Consider the following 21,066-nt stretch of genomic DNA (forward strand, 5'->3'; position numbering starts at 1 on the left):
CCAATAAAGGGGTCTATTTATACGAGATAGATGCAGATCGAAGAAGCTATTTAGGGGGAGATTGGCTGTACATGTCTTAATATATTTGAGTTTGAGTTGATTCATTTTTGCTCCACTAGTTTTGATGGTATTTGAGTAAAATTCCTAAATATTTCCCATCTTGACCCTAAACCCTGTTAGAACCCTTTTAAAAGTCCTTATGATTCATATTATGCATGTGATCTGATTGGTGGAGAATGAAAACATATGCAAGCATATGGTAGATCATCTCCATTGAATTGAAGTTGAGCAAAACTCATACCCTTCAAACACATGAGAGAGTCGAGTGCTCATTTCTGTGAGGGTCTAAGCATTTAGTTTACTCCATCATCGAATGAAAATGCTTACTAAGTAATTATAAGTTGTTTAAGAATGGTTATTCATTATATATTATGTGTTTTAAAGAGTTTGGTTGTTCTATGTTGACGGTGTTGCAACCTTGGTGTTATTGGGAAAGTAAATTTAAGTTTTGCCCGATGAAGAACAAAAGTTAAGTGTGAGAGAATTTGATGAAAATGTAAAATGTCATATTTTTCCACCCTTAATGCTTAGGCTTTTATAATTATTTGGTGCCTAAGTGTAGTAATTATTCTTATATTTTGATTTAGAATGCAAATAGAGGCTTTAAATGCAAAACAGAGTTAATTAGGCGATTCTATACAATTTCAATATTGCTTCGTAATTTAGGCATAACTCTCTTATCTGAGCTTCGACTAAGATGGTTTCAAATGATACAGAATGACAAGAAATAGTTCTACGACTTTCATATTTCAGTTCTAGGAGAAACTTGAAGCATCATGGTCGAAATCGGGCCTGAATTTGCTGCACCTGCACTGCTAACTTTTTGGAATGTCCCTAGCCTACAATTCTAATCGGTGGATTTGACGCGATCTATTTTTGGAAGTTCCCAAATCAATTGCATGAAAATTCCAGCTGAAAACACCAGTTCCTAGTTGTATTAGGACTTTATTTTATTTTCAATATTTTCCTTAACCAGTCAGACTTAGATACAGTTACATTACGATAATATTTGAAGAGATTGGGTAGGTTTCAAAGACTAAAAAATGTGGAAAGTGGGAAAAGAAAAGAATTAGGAGACACACGCCTCCATTCCCACCTTCTCTCTTTTACTTGTTTAATTTTCATGTGTGGCTAAACTTTTGTACTTGGTTGAATGAAATTGAAGCCTCGGAATCAATAAAACGGTGAGATCAAAATTGTTTTCATCTTTCAATTTTTGTTTTAAGAATCTCTACTATATATATTTACATGATTGTTGCATTTAATTGCTAGGATGCTTACAAGTTTATTATTTGTGCAATCTACTATTGGGTTAAATATAAAATCCATAATAGTTTGTTCCTTCTAACCTGTAAAGCAATTAAGATTTAATGGTTTACTACGTTAGAAATTATTAAATCTTGGGAAGAACGCTTAGCTAAACTAAAAGCAACTAATTGCGCTTGCATTGTTTATTTTCATCAATCTCTCTAATTCAAAGGCTATTATCAGATTAAACCTTTAACGTTTGTCTTGGGTTGTTTAGTAATTAGGGCTAATTCGATTTTTTGTTTTCTAATTAACTAGTTTGTTCTTTTGATTAATTCCAATACTTTAATTTGACTTGTTCGTAGTTGCTTTCTTCAAAAATTGTTTTTGTTATACCAGAACCCCCCCCCCCCAATCCTTGTTTATAGCAGAAAACTAAGCTAGATTCTCTCTGTGGGAATGATCCTTACTTGCATACTACATATGTTTTTAGGAATATAAGTTTTATTTTTTGTTACCTGCGACAGTACAATATCTTGCCTAGTGAGTTTTGAAAGTCTTTGCTTGATACTGCCTTTATGGGTATATCAGCTAGTTGATCTTCAGACTAATGGGAATCGAATTATTTTTGCATCGAGATTCTCCTAGTAAAATGTTATCTACTTCCAACTATTTGGTTCGGTCATGTTGAATTGGATTATGAGCTATAACAATAGTAACTTTGTTGTCATAGAATAGATCTATCTCGAAAGTAGGGGTAAAGCCAATTTTAGTAAATAACTCTTGATCTTGAAAAGTTCACAAAGTCCTTTTGCCATTCCACGAAATTCGAAGTGACAATACCTTTTGTTTCTTACTTTTCTATGTAACAAGATTGTACTATCAAATGTGAAATAACCTAAGGTGCATTTTCTATTTGTAGGTTTCTAACCCAATCTGTATCTGTATAGCCCTTCACTTTTAATTGATCTATATGTTCTACATTGTTCTCTATTATGCATTTGTATTCTTTGAAGACATAAGCCCCTTTCTTGGTAAAGACTTTAGGTATTGAAACATTAGAGTCACAACATTCATGTGGTCTTCACTAGGATTATGCATAAAGTACCTCACCACACTTATAGTTTATGCAATATCTGGACGAGCATTAGCTTACCAAAAAAACCTTTGTTATCTTTCTTTATACGTTGGAACTTATTCTGGATATTTCCTAAGATGGTGATTTTTACAATTGGAGCATCCACTGGTTTTCACTCCAACATTCCTACATTAGTTAATAAGTCCAACACATACTTTCTTTGGGAAAGAATTATACCTTGCCTTAAACTGGGCACTTCTATTTCTAGATGTATTTGAGTCCTCTATGTTTTTCATTTCAAACTCAATTGTCAACTCTTTCTAAACTCTTGATATTTCATCTACATAAACTATCAAAGCAGTTACCTTGTCCAAATTAAGCTTTAGAAATAATTTATGATCTAAGTTGCTTTGTTAAACAAAATTTCTTCATTGCCAAGCTAAACCTCCCAAACCACATTCAAGTTGATTGTTTTAGTCCATATAGAGCTTGTTGCAATTTGCATACCTCTTTGGTGCCTAAGGATGTTATGTAACTTGGAGGGAGGCCCATGTACATTTCTTCTTTGAGATTGCTATAGAGAAAGATATTTTTTACGTCAAGTTTATGCAGTGGCTAGTTAAGATTGGTTGCAAGACACGATAATATCCTGACGATGATTATTTTTGTTACCTGCATAAAAGTTTCTTGGTAGTCCACTCCAAATGTTGAGTATACCCATTTGCCACAAGCCTTGCTTTGTACCTCTCGATAGATCCATCTGCCTTGTGTTTGATGGAGAATACCCATTTACATTCCACTGTTTTCTTCCCTTCAGGTAATGGAACTAGTGTCCACATGTAATTTTGTAGTAATGTCCCCATCTCTCTTCTTTTATCGTTTGAGACCACTTTAAGGAACGTACATGTACAAAGGCTCTTAGGGGTTCTAATAATCCTCATAGATATATAGGTGGCAATTGGGTACCTTGATCTTTGTTCTTCAATTCTAAAGAATATTGATTCAGTGGCTTGCCATGATTTTGCCTGAAATATAATCCGTACCTAGTAGTGTTATCTAAGTTATTAATATTTGAAGGTGAGTCAAGAGTGCTTATCTCAGGAGATGGGTCTGCAGATACTGAAGAAAGGGAGAAATTTAGTTCAGCTTCTCAAAACATCTCTTCTTTGAGCTGTAGACTGCTGTGCATTCAGCTTTTTAGACATATTTATTTGTAATGTATTTGGTTCAGTCAGTTTCTCTAGCTCTATTTCTTTTTATATTCGACCAGTTAAAGTGCAACAAATTTTGGTCTTCATTATGTGTCTTTCCCTAAATAGAAAAACTGGTAGTTGGGGAAAAATGTTGTCAGATTCCAAGAAGGTGATGTCCATAATCACATAGATGTGTTTCGTAGAGAGATCATAGCATCGGTATTCGTTCTAGTGTACACCATAGCCCAAGAAAAGATAGCGGAGTGTGCAAAGGTCAAGTTTCGTTTGTTGGCTTTCATTAAGATGCACATAGAACACACAGCTAAATACTCAAGGAGGGAGCATTAGTATGGTAGGTAGAGTCACACGAGATTCTAGGGCCTGTCCTATAATTTAAGACTTTGGATTGCATTCGGTTGAGTAGATATATTGTTGTGGATATTACATCAGGCCAGTAGTTGGTCGGGGCATGAGCTCCATGGAGTAAAGTACGTGTTGTCTCAAGATTATGGAGATTCTACAGGTAAGCTAATAGTGTAAGAAATAGTTCGTGCATGAACGAACGAGATGGGGAAATTCAATGATTATTACATTAAGAATTTGTTTACTTTGAATAGCTGCTATTGGCTTACAGTTCTTTTATCATCAATTGAATTCATGACTTATTCTGCTTTCGAGAGATTTAAAAAGGTTTAACACGTCGTTACAATTATCATAAAACTGATAGAGGATATAAATATGCTTGCATATATAGATATAGTAGGCTCATATGTAAAAATTGGTTGTATTTTTCACTAAGTGAGATTATTAAATAAATTAGGGATATTGGTCATAAAAAATTATTTAAATATCGTTAACTACAAGAATTGGGGTTAAAGTGCAAGAATGAGCTGAATTTCTAATCCCAATATCGTCATTAAGTTGAGCTTTTCTTCAAAACTTGTCAAGTCACTTTTACTTGCTTATTTAGAAAAGATAGTGTAATTCAGTTGAAAACATCCTAATCTTTAATTCTATATCTATTTGGTTCAAAATTAAGAGATTGAATTCTATTAAATACGTAATTCTCGTGATAACGATACTATATTTATCATTTTATTACTTATCCAGGATACTAAACACTCGATGAATTTTATTACAGCAAAAATATGCACACTTTATTACCCAGGTTGATTCCACATTTTTATTTTTCCCAGCCTACTTTGGTGAGGTCAATGGTCTGCCCGAAGAATCTTATTGCTACTCAATCCCCTGTCCTTATGTTCCATGAGATTTTGACCTCTTCAAATTACACCATAAATGGCTAGCTATGTACTCCCGCCTTGTTGTCCACAAGTACTGGAAAATGTTGATGAGCCAGTCCTCCAACACTTTCCCAAGATACTACCTCAACAGTAGCGGAGCTAGGGGTTTTCATTTGTGGGATCAAAAATTAAGATATAAATTTTAAAAAACAAAATAATATTATTAAAAATAAATCATTATCGTTGACCTTCAAAAATGGGCCAACAGATGTTGTTCGAAACAATGTACACTTGAACGTATTTTGCAGATGAAGAAAATGTAAAGTAGCGAGCAGTTTTTCATGTGGAGACATGTAATGCTCTCTTTTTTGTTCAAAGATTCATATCTTAAAATGTTGTAAGAACAGCTATTCATAATGACCAGGCCGACGTGGTTACCGTTAGATCCGATCCACGTGGTTTGATCTGCTAGACCTTGGTGTTACATCAACCTTCATCACATTAATATCATTGACAAGCATTTGACAAATAGTCAGCCACTCTATATCCCTAGGCTGATATTTCTGACATATATTTAATAAAAACATCACATCAATTAGTTCCTAAGATATGCTTCTCAAACCCTCTGGGTTTCGAGGACCTCGGGTACTAAGAGGTTTTACAAAAATGAGTAATGCACTTTAGATGATCAAAGACTAGAACTACTTTAGAGAATTGTAGTAAAATGACCTTAGTGTTTAGTGTAGCGACCTCGATAGTTGACCTTTTCTATAACTCCTCCTTTACTCTTGACCAAATGCTACGAGTATGATTATGGGGCTACCATGTGGACCTCATCAAGAGCATTACTTATGATCAGTAACAATAGTCCTCCAAGTCTATGTATAGTCATTCATATGATATATAGAACTTATATTTTATAAGGAAGAATAAAAGTAAAATCTTTTAGCGGTGTCACATTACAGTCTCCCAAATCTAATTTGCGAGCATTCGTGTGGAGATTAGAGTTCTTGTTTAACTGATGTGACTTGGAGCTGCATTTGGAGAGAGACATTGTCTGAACCAATGTTTATCTGTTCTGAGGTTGTAGTTATGCGTATATATCGAAGTTCTGAGCTTCGGTAATGTAGATGAGGTGGTTAGGAATTGCAGACGTTGTACAAGGTCAACTTTGGAAAGTGCAAGGCGTTATCGAGCGTTGTGCTTAAATGATTAGCCATTTGAATACGTAGATGATTTGTTATATAACAAAACATTGGAGACCCTCTAAAAGATTTCACATGGATAACTATATGAGTGTCAGTGGTTAATCTCTAACGTTCAGTAGTGGAATTGGTCCTTTGACCTGAGGTGGTCATAGTGCATTGTATGATGACAGTCATGCTTTGACGTTGTTGGATATTGCTCTATCAAGGGCCGCTAATACGACATTGTTCGGATATGTCAAAAATCATATGAAGGTTGTAAATAACCGATAGATGATTCATTACTCTTAGATAGTGAGAGATTATGATCAACATTTCATTCAATTAAATCGATAATGAAATCTTTGGCCAAGTTATACTCAGAAGTCATAAAAGAGTTTTCGAAGACTTAATAGTGAAATGAAAGATATAATCGATAATCGGGATTGACACACTTTTATATCTCCTAATTGATCGAATCATATTGACTAAAGAATTATAGTTTCATAGTAAACAAATAAGTTTGGTTTTGTCATACCACTTGACATTTCCGATTATATGTATTGTCCTGACACATTATTAGATGTCAATCTAGGACGACGAGTGTGAATTTGTGATAAATTAAAAGGGTGTTTTAATTTATCAATTTTGATTAGATCAAAAAAATACTTCACGTTGTTAGGTATCGTGATCAGGAACCTAATGGGTCACACGCAAAAAGAGAATTGAAATATTGTAATTTGTTAATTAATTAATTTAACAAGTGTTAGATAAATTAATTAATTAAGTCGGTGATTTATATGTCCGAATTAATTAATTAATTAAATTAATCAATTCATGGATCAGATTTAATTATATAAGTTAATTAAATATTGGACCGAGTCAGGCTAAGTCCTTTTGGAGCTAGGGTTTACAGTTTGTAGAGAATTCATTCTTGTTAGCATGAGAGAAGCTGGCCTACAATCTTGTTCTCTGTATGAAACTTTATTGGAGTCTGGACAATTGGACAACAGTGAATGACAGATCAAGCTTACTAGAACAAAGGAAAAGCAAAAGTAAAGGAGTTTGCAGATCTAGAAAAATGTATAACTTTTATCATAATTTCTATCTAAAGACGAAGAAGATACTTGGTGGGAATTGAAATTTGTTTTTATTTTCACTGTGCATGATAAACAAATTCCCAACAAAAACTGCATGCAAACTTTAATACGTCGAATGTACGATATTAGATTTGGAGAGATTTGCTTCATGAAGATACGCTATATAAATATAAGAATTTTCAGCAAAACATTTAGCTTTCGTATAGCTCGAGCGGTCTATTCCCTTGCAAATTTCCTTCAAAAGCAATCGATATACACAGAGTACACCCAATTCTTCTCATAATGATACAGAGGTGTATCTATATCTTGGGTATGACTTAAAAAGAATGGACCATATACTATATTATTTGAAACAAAAGCTCTTAAATTGTATTCATCACACACCTTTCCAAATTTTGTTGGCTTTGGATGATAGTGATGCATGATTTACACCAAATCAGTTCATTGTTTTCACATATACTCATCAAAAAGCAAAAGCACCAATAACCTTACACCTTGTTTATAGCTTCATGGTTCTCGACCTATGCCATGTAATCGTCAACTAATTGAAATTAAACCCTTGTCTGAGCCCCAATTTTAGAGAAAAATAGGCTTTAAAGTCTCTAGTTATTTTATTTTATTTGAATTCAGAAAACTTGTGATTGAAAATAAATTTAGAAAAAAAAATGAATTTAAAATAATTATGTTGAGACATGGGCCAATTTTCATAAGAGTAATGCTATTCGTAGTCGCTCACTGCGACAGTCACCTTACGTGGCATACACATGATATGTGATTATTTAATGCATTAATATGGTAGTTTTTTTATTCATTAATGAATCAAATAATCACCTGTCATGTGTATGCCACGTATGACGACTGCTGCAGTGAGCGACTGCAAATAGCATTATTATTTTCATAAAAGTAATGCTATGTAGTCCGATTGAGATTGCACCCACAATCTAAACGCTACTAGTGTAACTTTTTAAGTGAAAAATTAAATGGCTCATCTAATTCATTTGATTTAGATTTAACCTATTATATCAAAATGGGGTTGCAAGTTAAATAGCATTAAAATAAACTTCAATTAAATGATTGCATCATCCACAGAAAAAATAGAATTAATTGTATTGAGAAAGAACCATGATCTGGATTATCCTTGATCTCCACAGATTGCTTGTGACCCTTTGGCCTCGATCTTCCCGCTCACTCTCAATCCATTGCTACTAACCACGATGGTTCCAGGCTAACATGATCGTCTAACTGTAACTCTCCTTCTGGATTCATTGCTATCCTAATCAGGAAATTCCCAGTCACGAGGATTGATCAACGACACACACCGTGGTGAACAGGACTCTACTACTGCCATTAGGGTATTTATATACTGCGTCACATCAATTTCAGGTATTTTTTTTGTCATTCTTCGAATTGAATTAACATTTAGATTACTAAAATCTGTGAATTGACGGAGGTATGTTTATTGTTCCCAGATTCGGGTGATTGGGCAAATTTTATTTTATTTTTTCGCTGCAAAGCTAAATTAGTGGCTTTCAGATCGTTTTAAAACTTTTTAATGAGGAATTTCATGGAATTTCATTATTTATTGTGACAGAATTAATTAAGTGAACGCAGTAAAATAAAAATGTTGTGAATTCTTGTGTCCATTATATAGGTGCAATAATTTATACTTGATAATTAGAACTGGTAATAGAGACTGTACCATGTATCCATAAAAATTGCTATTCTCTTATGAAGTGGTAGAACCACAGAAGTCATCTAGTTTATTGATATTATAGTCCAAAAAAAGATCAATTGGCCACTTCACAATTATATCCGGGCAAAACTGACCCTCAGAACATGATATTTCAGACATAGGACCTTATTAGGAAATTCTGTTTCACCTTGCACTTTTCTGTTGAAAATGTTATACCTGCATTATGGTTGTCTCTGAAGCTGCATTGGTTAGATCGAATTGTAGCTTTGGAATTGGATTTAGAAATGTTATCTTTCAGATCTAATTGATTTTCCATGAATTTTAAGTCCCAGGCTTAATTTAAGGCCACCAAAACATAGCTTAAATCGATTCGTTAATCATTTTCCTTTGTCATTATGGTCCAACCATATCATCAATTGCTTATTTTTTGGAACTAGAAACAAACTCTTTTCGTTGGATCACAAATCAAAGTAGTCAAGATAACTTCAATTATGATTCTCTTTCCACCTGCTTTACTGATTAATCTAGATCTATCACTGTTTTCCTTAGCATTGTTATTACTCAATCAGTTATTTCTCTTTTAAGTCTATCAAATTGTCTTCTGGTTACTGATAAATAAGGATAAAGTTTAAGATGACGTTTGATATTAGGCTGTGGCACTCATTATCAAACCAAACCATGCCATGTCTATGTATGGTATCTATAGCATTCTTCTTCTTTTTCAACATTTTCTGTATAAATTGTAACTTTTGGGTTATCTTATTGATCCATATAGATATCCCTTGGGTGAAATAAAAAATAAAAAAATGTTGTTACTCCCACTAAATGTTGAACACTTTCGAATCATTGATATGCTAAACTTTGGGAGGGTTTGTTGCAGGGACGTGAAAGTTTTTAAAATTGAGTTCTAGAAAATGTTATGCGTCAATCTTTGTGGCACAGGAACTTCAACTACGATAGCATGTCCCTGTCTAACGCTTGTTGGACTGTGGACACGTGTCGAATATTAACATTCTTCGGACACTCTGTCATGGTAATTTTTTCTTTATAAAAGAATATTATATATTTGTAGCTCAAAGTTTTTATTAAATAATAAATAGGTACTCATATTTAAAAGATTTCGAAAAGAAAAATTAATACAAGTACAAAATTAAACTTATACTATATAAATGAAGAATTTTAAAGAATTTAATTAAGGTGTCGACAACGTGTCGTGTCAGTATGTTTTGAAAAAAAGCATATCGGCTTTTTCCAATTGGTGCTTAATAGACATCAATGATAGTATACAAGTTAATGATATAAATGTACAGGACAATTAAGAAATCAAGAGTGTTGCTTTGAACTGGAAATATTAGATCCTATAATCTAGTGCTAGCACACTTTGTTAACCCAGTCCCACCTTTTGAGCTGTTCAAGAAATGAATGTATGCACAGCTTTGTTCTCCATTGCTGTTAACAAGGAGTCACACGAGCTCTTTTTGATGTACAAGGAAGTGCATACCCTGCTATTTATGCTATAATGATCTTTGATGCTTGGACTCTACGAAATGGTAGGAGTACTGATGCGGACATCCATTTATTATTTATTTTCTATTTGGACTGTTAGTTATATTCTATTTGGATTATTATTTATGTTTTTGTTATTGGGTTTGTATAGTGGGTTTGGCCCAAACCCTTCTCTTTAGGGTTTTTGTTTTGCTATTTATTTCTGTTTTGTTGCGTATTTGAGACAGTTGATGAACGATGAAAATGAATGATATGTTTGTGCCTCAAGTTTTCCTTCCCCTTTCTCCCTAACTTCTCCGGGTTTCTTTCCCCCTGCTGCCGTCTTCTTCTTCTCTTCCTTTTCTCTTCTCCTTCTTGCAAAGGTTCTGCAATTCTGCTTCTTCCCCGCTGTTTTATTCTCTGCTGAAATCTTCTTTATCCGGCATCAAAGTGGTATCAGAGCTAAAACTTGAGAAATTGTTCACTTATATTCCAGAAATGTCTTCCCATCATCTTCACAAAACACTAGACTTGTGCTCCTCATACCAGATTACAATTGTATTGTCCAAATTCAGTCACAACTGCCAAGTTGGGTAATCTTTTTCATCCATTGTCCAACAACCAGCGCCACCAAAACCGATTATACACTAACTACCATACCAATCCATAACCCACTATCCCTAATCTCCTTAACCAACCTCTATTGCCTCCAACCGTCGAAAATTCCAACCCAGCATCAAGCCTTTTCGTAATCCATAGGTCCTACCACCGTTAAATTGCCACCAGACAATACCACAAAACCCATCTCTCAAAATTACCAGATGTCACACCCCCGTAGTAGCCAACAAATCCGACAATCAACAGGCCACTACTAAAATTCCAAACTCAACATATAGCAACGCATCTCGTGCATTGGGTTATTTCTCACACCCACGACCCACCGGTTCTGCCACCACGTTGCCAACCAACACAACCTAACCCACAGGAAATCCAATTACAAAATTAAAAAAAAAAAAAAAAAAAAAAAAACCCCCCCCACAAAAAAAAAAAAAAAAAAACGCCGCCCACTACCCAAAACTCCCTACACCTTCGATTTAAGCCACCGTCTCAACCACCACTCCGTGCTGGCAGAATCCACCATCGCCGACTTCATCTCTAAGCCGAACCTGTGGTCAATCCACCGCCAGCTGCCCTCGACCTGTGACCCAGGAAGACAACAGAAGAATTGGGCCCCAAATTTTGGAGCAAAGGGACGTCGGCCTCTATTTTTATCCTCTGCCTCCGTTGCATTTGGGTTTGTTTATGTTTATATAAGTGTAATTTGATTATTAAAAAAAAAAAAAAGAAAGAAAGAAAAGGGGACAGAAAAGGGAAAAGAGAAAATCATTAAAAAAAAAAAAGGTATTTTCTATTATTTACAGGTGCATCTTTTATTCTGGTTGACCACTTGATCTGAGTTGGCTACTTCGACGAACGAAAGGGAAGTTCCTGTTTTTATTTATTATTGGTTTATATTGTTGTTTTGTTTAAAATCGCATCAATTAAATTTTTGTGCTGCTGCTGATCTAGTTTTTACCTAAACTCACGTAATTGGATCCATTAACCTCGTTAAATCTCACTTTTACCTTGCTTATTTTACATGATTAGGGTTTGACTAGTCTTTGACCCTTGCTTTGTTATTTTACATATACAAGCAGTATTAGCTTGTTATATTTGGATTTTAATCCCAAAATTTAAATTTAAAAAAAAATAAAAAAATAAAAAAAAAGCTGTTTTTGTTCATTGATCTCTCTATTGCATGTCATTAAGCTGCTATTACAGTGCATGTAGTTACATATTGGTCGTCTTGTCACTTCTAGCTCCAGTACCTTAAACATGAACCCCTTACAATTCGATTCACTCACCCCACAAATAGCGGCTATTCAAACCCAAATGACCGCTACTCTTGAAGAAAGTAAGACCCTATCTGTTAGTTTGAAAAATTTTAAACAAATCCCTCATTCGATAGATGTCCATAAATCTAAAGTGTCCCATAATAGACATTATCATTATCAACATGATGATCAAAAATGCTTTAGACACGATCGCAGGGATGGGGGTCAGATTTGTGAGCGAGAACGAGATAATTTTGAAATTCTTACTCAATGGAATGCCTTTAAACAAGGAAATCAACTAGTGACTGAGTATATCGCACAATTTGAGAAATTTCGATCCAAATGTCATTTAATTGAGAATGAGACCACGACCTTGAGTAGGTTTAGCCAAGGTCTGAGAGATGATCTTAGGCGTGAGCTTTTCCTTCGAGGTATCACTACTCTTGATCACGCTTACTCTGTAGCTCGAGATTATGAGCTGATTATTAGTACTCCATATGAAAAGCGTGGTCATCGTCGTTCACCCATCTCATTAGCGTCGTCTCACCATAAGTCTATCATAAAGCCTTCTCCGTCTAATGTTCCTTCCATTTGGAAAAATAATTGTAAAAATCGTGATAGTCCAAGACCTTCTTCTCTATGTAGAAAGCGTATTGACAATCATCCTTTGGTTTCATTGGCTCCACTTCCTCCCGTTAAGTCCCTTCTATGACCTCCCCCTTCTAATGTTTGTCCAATCTTGGAAAATAAGGGTAGAATTTCTGAAACTCCAAGGTCTTCTTCTCACTTGCAGTGCGTCAACTGTAAGGACTTTGGTCACATTTCTTCCAAATGTCTTAATTGAACCTTAGTCATTGAAGAACGAAAGAATGTAATAAATGAGCCGTTAGAAGATCTAGTTTATGAACCTAAAATTGAAGATTTTGATGACTTGGATGATAGTGAGACACTTCCTTAGGTGGAATCCAGACTCTTCCCGAGACTTTAGATACTATATCCCTTATCTCCGACAGTTCTCGATCACATGTTATATGTCATACCCTTACCCAAGTTAAAGAGCTTGATGATGTCACTAGTCACCCTTGGAGAATTCAGTCGCCTGTGGTTAGCACTAAATCAAAATTCTCCACTACTGAGCAACCTCAAACTGATGTTCAAAACAAAATTGCTAACCAAAATCTTGGCAATTTATTACAGTTTCTAGTCCGAAAAATCTTGAGAATTGGGACTTGATCCCCCAACCGTTCAAGTTGCATTTAACAATCTTGTGAACTAGTCTTTAGGTCTAAATCCCTTTGAAGTCATCCATGGTTGTAAATCTAGGAAATCTTTAGATCCTATTCCTATGCACCCACATGCTTGATTGTCTATGTCAGTTGAGGTAGTTGTATCACATTTTCATAGCTTGCATATTGAGACAAATAAACAATTTGAAGCAAGTAACGCATTATATAAACCTCGAGCTAATTGGCATAAATAACATTTTGAATTTGTTATTGGGGATTATGTTATATTGCAAGATCGTAATGCTGGTCCTTTTAAAATTTCAAAGCATGTTGGTCTAAATGCATATGTCAATGACCTTTTATAACATTATTACTACCACCGTATTTTATTTGTTATGGACTTCAATGCTTACAAAGGCTATTTTAACCCCTCTGATGACTCGTTTCTACCTCCACATGAGAATTCCCACATTGAATCTTTTGCTATGTCCACTTCAATCCCACCTATCATGGCGCACAAAAATAAAATTAATGTTATTTTAGATGAACAGATTGTGTTAACCAATGATAGAGAGATTTAGTGCTTTCTTGTTCGTTGGATGGATCGACTTGATTCTGGCAGCACATAGATTCCCAAAGAGAGACTTCAGCGGCGTGAGCTAAATTCATTGGAGCTTTATAAGAGTCGACAAAATCCTCATTCGCCTAAATTATCTTGGTCAGCTCATATTTTTGCGGGTAATTTGCAATTGGCGTTGTCATCATTTGTGGAATTTCGATATTTGGTTCGTCAGAAAGATCGTCCCCCAAGTATGACTTGGAGCCTTTAGCATCAGATTCATTGCAACATTTTGATTTATACACTCGACGGGGCCTAGTTTTTCTCCCACCCCGGGAGAGTTGATGCGGACATCCATTTACTATTTATTTTCTATTTGGACTATTAGTTATATTCTATTTGGATTATTATTTATGTTTTTGTTATTAGGCTTGTATAATGGGTTTGGCCCAAACCCTTCTCTTTAGGGTTTTTGTTTTGCTATTTATTTATGTTTTGTTGCGTATTTAAGACAGTTGATGAACGATGAAAATAAATGATATGTTTGTGCCTCAAGTTTTCCTTTCCCTTTCTCCCTAACTTCTCCTTCTTCTCCGGGTTTCTTTCCCCCTGCTGCCGTCTTCTTCTTCTCTTCTCGTTCTTGCAAAGGTTCTACAATTCTGCTTCTTCACCGCTGTTTTATTCTCTGCCGGAATCCTCTTTATCCGGCATCAAGTACCCATGTTGGACACGACACGACATAGGTACGGGTATGAGATATATATTAGATCCTCCAAATTTCAACCGGACACTTCGCCATTTTTTGCTTCTTCTTTTTTCTTTTCCTTTTCTTTCCCGTTTCTACTCTATAAACCCAGCACCGCTTCCGAGAGGGTGGAGAAATGTGACGTCACTAGGTTTTCTCTTCTTCTTCTTTCTTTTTTCTTTCCCTTTTCTTCCCTTATTCCTTCTTTCTCTCTCTGTATCAGCAGTTTAGGGTTTTGCTTGTATGAAATGAAAATGGGTTCCATATAATGCTACTTAGTGCTCCACTAAGTCCAAATTGCAATCGAGTCCCTCATTTTCTATTTTATATAACATTTAATAATTAACTTCATATAATTGAAAGCTAAACCCCAAAATTCTCTTTTATTCGTCTTAACCTCTTATTGAATACTCATTTCTTTATTTGTAAACAATTGATTTTAGTATATTCAAATTGACATTTTAGGTTAGAAAAAAATTGACGTTTGAAAGACGTATTCATGTACCCATGTTCGAATTTGATTCTTTTTAACCATGTCTTTGTATTTTACATTTTTGAAAATAAAAGACCCGACACTTAGATACGTACTCGTATCCGAGTCCGAGCATCATAGATATTGATCACTTTCATGACAATAAAATATGGTGCCTTACACGATTATCATCTGAAACTCCATTACAATAGCAACAACAGGATGCACATTATTCTAAATAAGCTTGAAACCGGTAACATGAGTCCTCTTTTCCCCTCTCTATTCGATCCAACACTATCAAGTATGACTAATTGAATCAAACATCATGGCATAAAACCAAACTGGTTATGGTAGGATTATGAGTTCAATACGTATATACAATTTGTGAACTTGTGAATAAAACCTTGATTATTTTGTAAACTAAGCATTATAACATTCTTCTTTTATTCATCAAAAACATTTTTACTCGTTAATATCCCGTTAAAACTTTTTTGTCTAATATAAATACCCACCCCAAATAAAGACTTACATACTTTGACAGGTGTTAATCCAAATCAATTGTTTTTCTTATCTTTATGAAATCACTTCATAATCTTCACTTTCAAAATTTAGATGCTTCTATTACAATTAGCTTTTTTGATCTTCAATAGAGTTTGACCGATTCGCACGATGTACTTTACGTGTTCTATTAAATAATTTCTAGAAATAACAATGAAATTGTACTTTTAGTTTCTATCCTTAAAGTACATTTATTTAACTTGGTTTAGATCTATACTTTCTTTTCCCTTGCACAATATATCTTGTAATCCCTGTTTCCAAGTAAATCATTTTACTTCTCAAATGTTCCTCCCTAGGGCTCCTGAATTACCTTCTTGGTTTCCTGTTTTGCTAGCTTATATTTTGTAAAACCTCCATGCATTATCCTTAATTTCCACTAGAACCTTCTAGTTCGACCACTGTGTTTCTTTATTAGGTAGGTTTTTACCCTTAAAATTTCCTATGACTTTCTTTGCTAGGTTCCTAACGAATGAGCCACTTGATTCCCTGTTTGGTTATCATTCCATTTACATCTAACTTTCGTTCTTCAAAAATTTATCCTTGAAAGTCCCTTGTATTCAGCCTACTTTTTCAAAAATAATATGTACTCTTTCATATCTTGATTTACATTATCTTGCTATTTTTTTCTTTTCTCCATACATGCATACTGAAGTTTATAGATTGTATACCCAAATTTTTTGCCTTCTTTATTATCTATTCCACATCTTGTAAGTTGACTTCATTCTACGCATCACATCTACTATTTGTAGGATTCTTTAGTTTCCCTATATTCCAAGTTCCTACTGAAAATCTATTACCTAAATTTACATTTTTACCATCCCGAGATTAGTTCTTGGTATATCCAGGTACTGTGTGTTGTTTCCTTCAATGCGTATGCCCTAGCTGATACTTGCCAAGTCTTCACTATACTTTGGGTTTGATGAAATCCATAACTGGTATTTACTGACCAAGGAAATGATGTGAAGGATTTAATTGTAAGTTGGCTGTCAACTTACACAACCTTCTTATATCCATCGTTGAGACTTGTTATTGGGAACATTGCCAGAGTTATTGTGATGCAGGATGTAATAAGAGAATTATAGGAGAAGGGGAAAGGGGAGATAAGAAGAGGGGAAGATGAAGAGAGAAGAAATAAGAGGGAAATATCAATTTATTTCATAATCAAAGGTTGTTCCAATTACATTGCATAGAACCCTTTGTATAGGGTTTAAACTAATGCTAGTTGAAATAGAAAAATACTCTAAATAACTGTTTCCTAAAATACGCATTAAAATTGGAAATTAAATATAATAATATCCCTTCTCATTCTCCATCATATTGTTTTGAAATTTGCCAAATAGCTTCACTCTCTTGGTCGATCAAGTTACAAGACATCCTTACACTAACAACCCCCCTAGCACTCGCACATAGAGACGAGATAAAAAAATCTAATTAAAACAACTGAATATTGAAGGAACCTACACAGAGATTACAATAACATTTTTAAACTTTCATCCTTTATGTCTCTAGTTGTTTTCTCTTTTCTCAGTAACATAAATTTCCAGTTACATGGAAACTTTTGTTTTGATATTAGTAAGCGTATTTCAAGTTTAGATTAAGATTTAGCATTAAAGAATGAGTAATTTTAGGCAGTTCAGCACAAAAGATTCTATGTCTAAGAGGTATGGATTTATGATGTTGAAATTTGTTTGCTCAATTATGATTAGCAAATCAGTGCCAGTAACTGCACTGAAAAATCATTTCTGGACCCACAGAATTATAGTACAATGGTGGGATCAAAATCCATTGGAGACCCTTTATTTACGACGGAGAGCCAACCTGCTGGTGAACATTTTGAGAATTCTGACACCAAAAGACCCATGCCCCAGTGTTTGCCGACATCGCCTGATCACCAATCTCCCAAAAGTACTTCTGGGAATGGCCATATTGTCTATGTTCGTAGAAAAGCTGAAACTGAATTTGGTAAAACAAGTTCTTGTGTCAATCAAAATGATGCTATTGTCTGTCCACATGGAAGGAAATCTAATGACCAGGGTAAAACAACTCAACAAAATCCCGAGATGAAGGAGCCTGCAACCTTTATCTCAAATTCTCCATCAATTCAGACGGTTTCTGCATCAGGCTTGTCTGTAAAACATTGTGTTTCTCCTTCTCATGGAAAGTCAAATAATATCTCATCTCCAGCAAATATTAGCTATGTTCATGTTAATTCTGCCAATTCTTTGTTAGATAATCCAAAGAGAGTGAATGTCAAGCACTGGGAAGAGAGATATTGCCAATTGCAGAATTTATTAACAATTGTGGATCAACCAGATCAAGATGATTATGTTCAGAGTATGACTTTTAGTTCTAATAAAGCAGCTTTTGATTTTCTTCATTATATATTTTTTAACATGGATTTTTCTCATTTAAATTGGATAGTGCTTCGATCACTTTCTTCAGTTGAGCTCAGCAGGCATGCTGTTGAGCTGGAGAAAAGGTCAATTCAGCTTTCCTTGGAGGAAGGTAACAAGCAGCCCCCCCCCCCCCCCCCCCCCCCCCCCCCCCCCCCCCCCCCCCGGGCCAATTTTTTCATGTTTCTTGAATGTTTATGTATGTGTCGATGTTAAATGAATTAATGGATTCTGTCATACAGACCCTCATTCCATATTTTGAGAGCATTTATTGTATGCTGTCCTATAAATACCCAGGAAAATGTTTCATATGTTTTTGTGCTTTGATTCTAAGTTATTGCTTGTTAATTAATCATTTTACTTTTCCTTAAATACGGATATTAACCACGGCTTGGATTGATTTCGATGTCTGTTCTAAGTTGACTCCTGGAACCACTGCAAAGTCATCTAGAACGTTTCAAGTGTTTGTGTAATAAAACATACCATGAGGATTCATCTTTTTGTGCTGAAGTATGATCGATAGAGTGCTAAATCCTTGCTTTCTTGAATGATTCTTTTAACCAGAAAAATAGTGGTGGAAAGCACTTGTTTCAAGATAGAAAAAGATAAAAAAAAAATGGTCAAGAAAGCTAGAACTATGGGCAGACTTTTTTGCATCTTTGTTTCTCTAAAATACTTCTGCAATTGCTTTGCACTGGGCGGGGAAATCTATTGTGTGTTATTGAAGGTTCAGTTTTTCCATTTTCTACTTTTAATAATTGGTTATTGTAGTATTATTGTCTAAACCATACTGTGAGTACATGATTTCCATTGCAAAGCAATGTTAAGATATTATACTGAAAGTAATGTGCAAACATAAACAAGCAGCGATGATCGTATTTTAAGTTTGTCCCTTTCCTTTTGAGATTCATTAGCTTGGAGCTTTTGATGGAGCTAAGCTACTCACTCTGTCAACTAACCAGTACTGTATGTGGGTTAGGTGCTGGTCGATATTACTGCTCTCTGCTGGTTAATGTCATTTCAAAGATTCTTTTTGACATTAATCATGAGGTATTATAGATTAATGGTTGGGAGTTATAATTAGCAAATATGTCAAACTCTCGAAGGAAGTTTAAATTGATTTCAGACATAAGCGGAGAATCCTTTGGAATTTCTCATCTTCAGCCATTCATTACTAGAAATTAATTCAAAATGGGAAATACTTATTTTCCTGAGACCTTGAGTGTTCTCGTTAGTCTCTAACATCATCACAACTACAAGACTTCAAGTAGCCAGATCAAGGTACATGACTGTACTTCTGTTACATTTTGATAGCAGTTGGAATGGTGCAAAAAATAGTTTTTTCGATATTGGCCTCTGCATTACTTTATATATTCATTGAATCATTGTGAGATATTTTATGCTGGAATTAATGAGTATTATTGCTCATGCGGTTGCATTGTAAGATGAGGAAGAGGAGAAACAAGATTTGGAAATAACTAATCAGAAAAAGTTAGAAAAGTACTTCGTTCTATATTAATAAACGTTCTATCATCACAACTACAGGCTACATGTATCAAATCAATTTAATAAATATTTATTTTTAACGATTTTAAAGCATCCATCTTAACTTGGTTGATGTTAGGGTGGTGTTGGGGTTTTGGATCATCAGGTCATTAAATGTAGACCTTTCATTTTTTGTTAATTCCTGTGTTTTTTCCATCACGGGTGGGGACAGATTCTCATCATTTTTATATTAATGAGGATTGGTATAATTATTACCTTTTTTTTTTCTCTCGTTGAATAATGTTGTGAATTATATCTCTGATTTAATGGTTTCTCAAGACTCAATTTTTTTTGTTACATCATATTTACTGCATTCTGGACTGCTGTAAACTAATTATTTATTATAGTTATATGCATGCATATAGCCATTCACTTTGTAGTTTCACTCTTTTGTTGGATCATATTATATTTTTTGATTGTATGTTTTCTTAAATTTCATCTTTTAAGTCATTTATATACTTTGTAGTGTTATATCTTTTCTGTAGCTGTTCCTTGCCGTTGAATTGTGTACTCGAGAGGTTAGAAATGTCCGTCACATGCTATCATTTTAATCATTACTTCTTTAACAATTCATTTTGCTCTGGTTCAGCGAAAGAGATGCAACGGGTTCACTTGTTTGACGTGTTGGGGAAACATACAAAGAACTTGAGAGCATCCTCAGTTGAGTAAGGTTGGCTACAGCAGGCAAGGAAGCTATGGACAACCAAGGCTCGTCTCCTAGACCATACAAGTGTACTTATTCAAGCCTTGTACACAGTACATAACATATTTGTGTTTTTGGATTAGATTCTCATCAATCCCCAAGTAAGCCATTTAAATATAGAATTCTTATTTGTATTAACTGCGAGAATTACCCACTTTTTATTCTGCAATTTTTTGGTATTTCTCCTTGCTGCCTCTATATTTTTCTCAATTTTATTTAGATTAAGATACCAAGACTTTGATGAAGAGAAAATGTCTTGATTAGGCGAAAATGTCTTGATTAGGCTATCTGTAGCTACATTTATTTGATTTTACACACATCCCACGTCACACACTTCTCTTTATAAATTCATTAATCATTTTCTTACAAGCTTTGTAGACTAACTCTTCGTGTGTGCATTTATTTATTATATCTTTGTGTATTTTTATATTTGTTTTAGTGGTATTCATTTGTCAAGGAATCTGGATTGTATATTCCACTCTGATAATGCAAATATCAAATGGATGCTTTGGGGGATCTTGGCTCCCATGGCCCGTTAATTTATTATTCTATCTAAATTATTGAGCTTTGACTTTGTTAATTGGGCATTCATAATTCATACGTCATTTTGAGATACTTTTCTAATAGTGTTTGATTTAGTCATGATCTTCTTCTAGGGATGACAACGACTTGGGCTTTTGGGAGTTGGGGTAGGGCGGGAATGGGG

The 21,066-nt window shown here is 34.6% G+C and overlaps 1 protein-coding gene across 3 annotated transcripts; it reads left to right on the top strand.

Annotated features, from left to right (window-relative positions):
• Positions 1 to 8,094: 8,094 nt before the first annotated feature.
• LOC111392252 lies at positions 8,095 to 20,556 on the top strand. 3 transcript variants are annotated; one of them, XM_023017542.1, is made up of 4 exons: positions 8,095 to 8,490; positions 17,474 to 18,053; positions 18,141 to 18,224; positions 20,247 to 20,556. In XM_023017542.1, exons 2-4 carry the CDS (start codon positions 17,486 to 17,488, stop codon positions 20,324 to 20,326), a joined length of 732 nt encoding a protein of 243 aa, XP_022873310.1. In that variant the 5' UTR covers positions 8,095 to 8,490; positions 17,474 to 17,485; the 3' UTR covers positions 20,327 to 20,556. The 3 variants fall into 3 exon arrangements, with proteins under 3 accessions (XP_022873310.1, XP_022873312.1, XP_022873311.1); XM_023017544.1 differs by having other exon boundaries at positions 8,161 to 8,490; positions 17,426 to 18,053; XM_023017543.1 differs by lacking the exon at positions 8,095 to 8,490 and having other exon boundaries at positions 12,546 to 18,053.
• Positions 20,557 to 21,066: the final 510 nt, after the last annotated feature.

This window comes from Olea europaea, unplaced genomic scaffold (assembly GCF_002742605.1).
Source record: "Olea europaea var. sylvestris unplaced genomic scaffold, O_europaea_v1 scaffold908, whole genome shotgun sequence".
NCBI lineage: Eukaryota > Viridiplantae > Streptophyta > Magnoliopsida > Lamiales > Oleaceae > Olea > Olea europaea.

Bases quoted from the DNA above. Each gene is read 5' to 3' on its own strand.
- LOC111392252 (XM_023017542.1), top strand. From the start codon at position 17,486: ATGGTGGGATCAAAATCCATTGGAGACCCTTTATTTACGACGGAGAGC. The intron at 18,054-18,140 runs GTATGACTTTTA...TAAATTGGATAG, and splicing joins TCAAGATGATTATGTTCAGA to TGCTTCGATCACTTTCTTCA. The intron at 18,225-20,246 runs GTAACAAGCAGC...GCTCTGGTTCAG, and splicing joins TCAGCTTTCCTTGGAGGAAG to CGAAAGAGATGCAACGGGTT.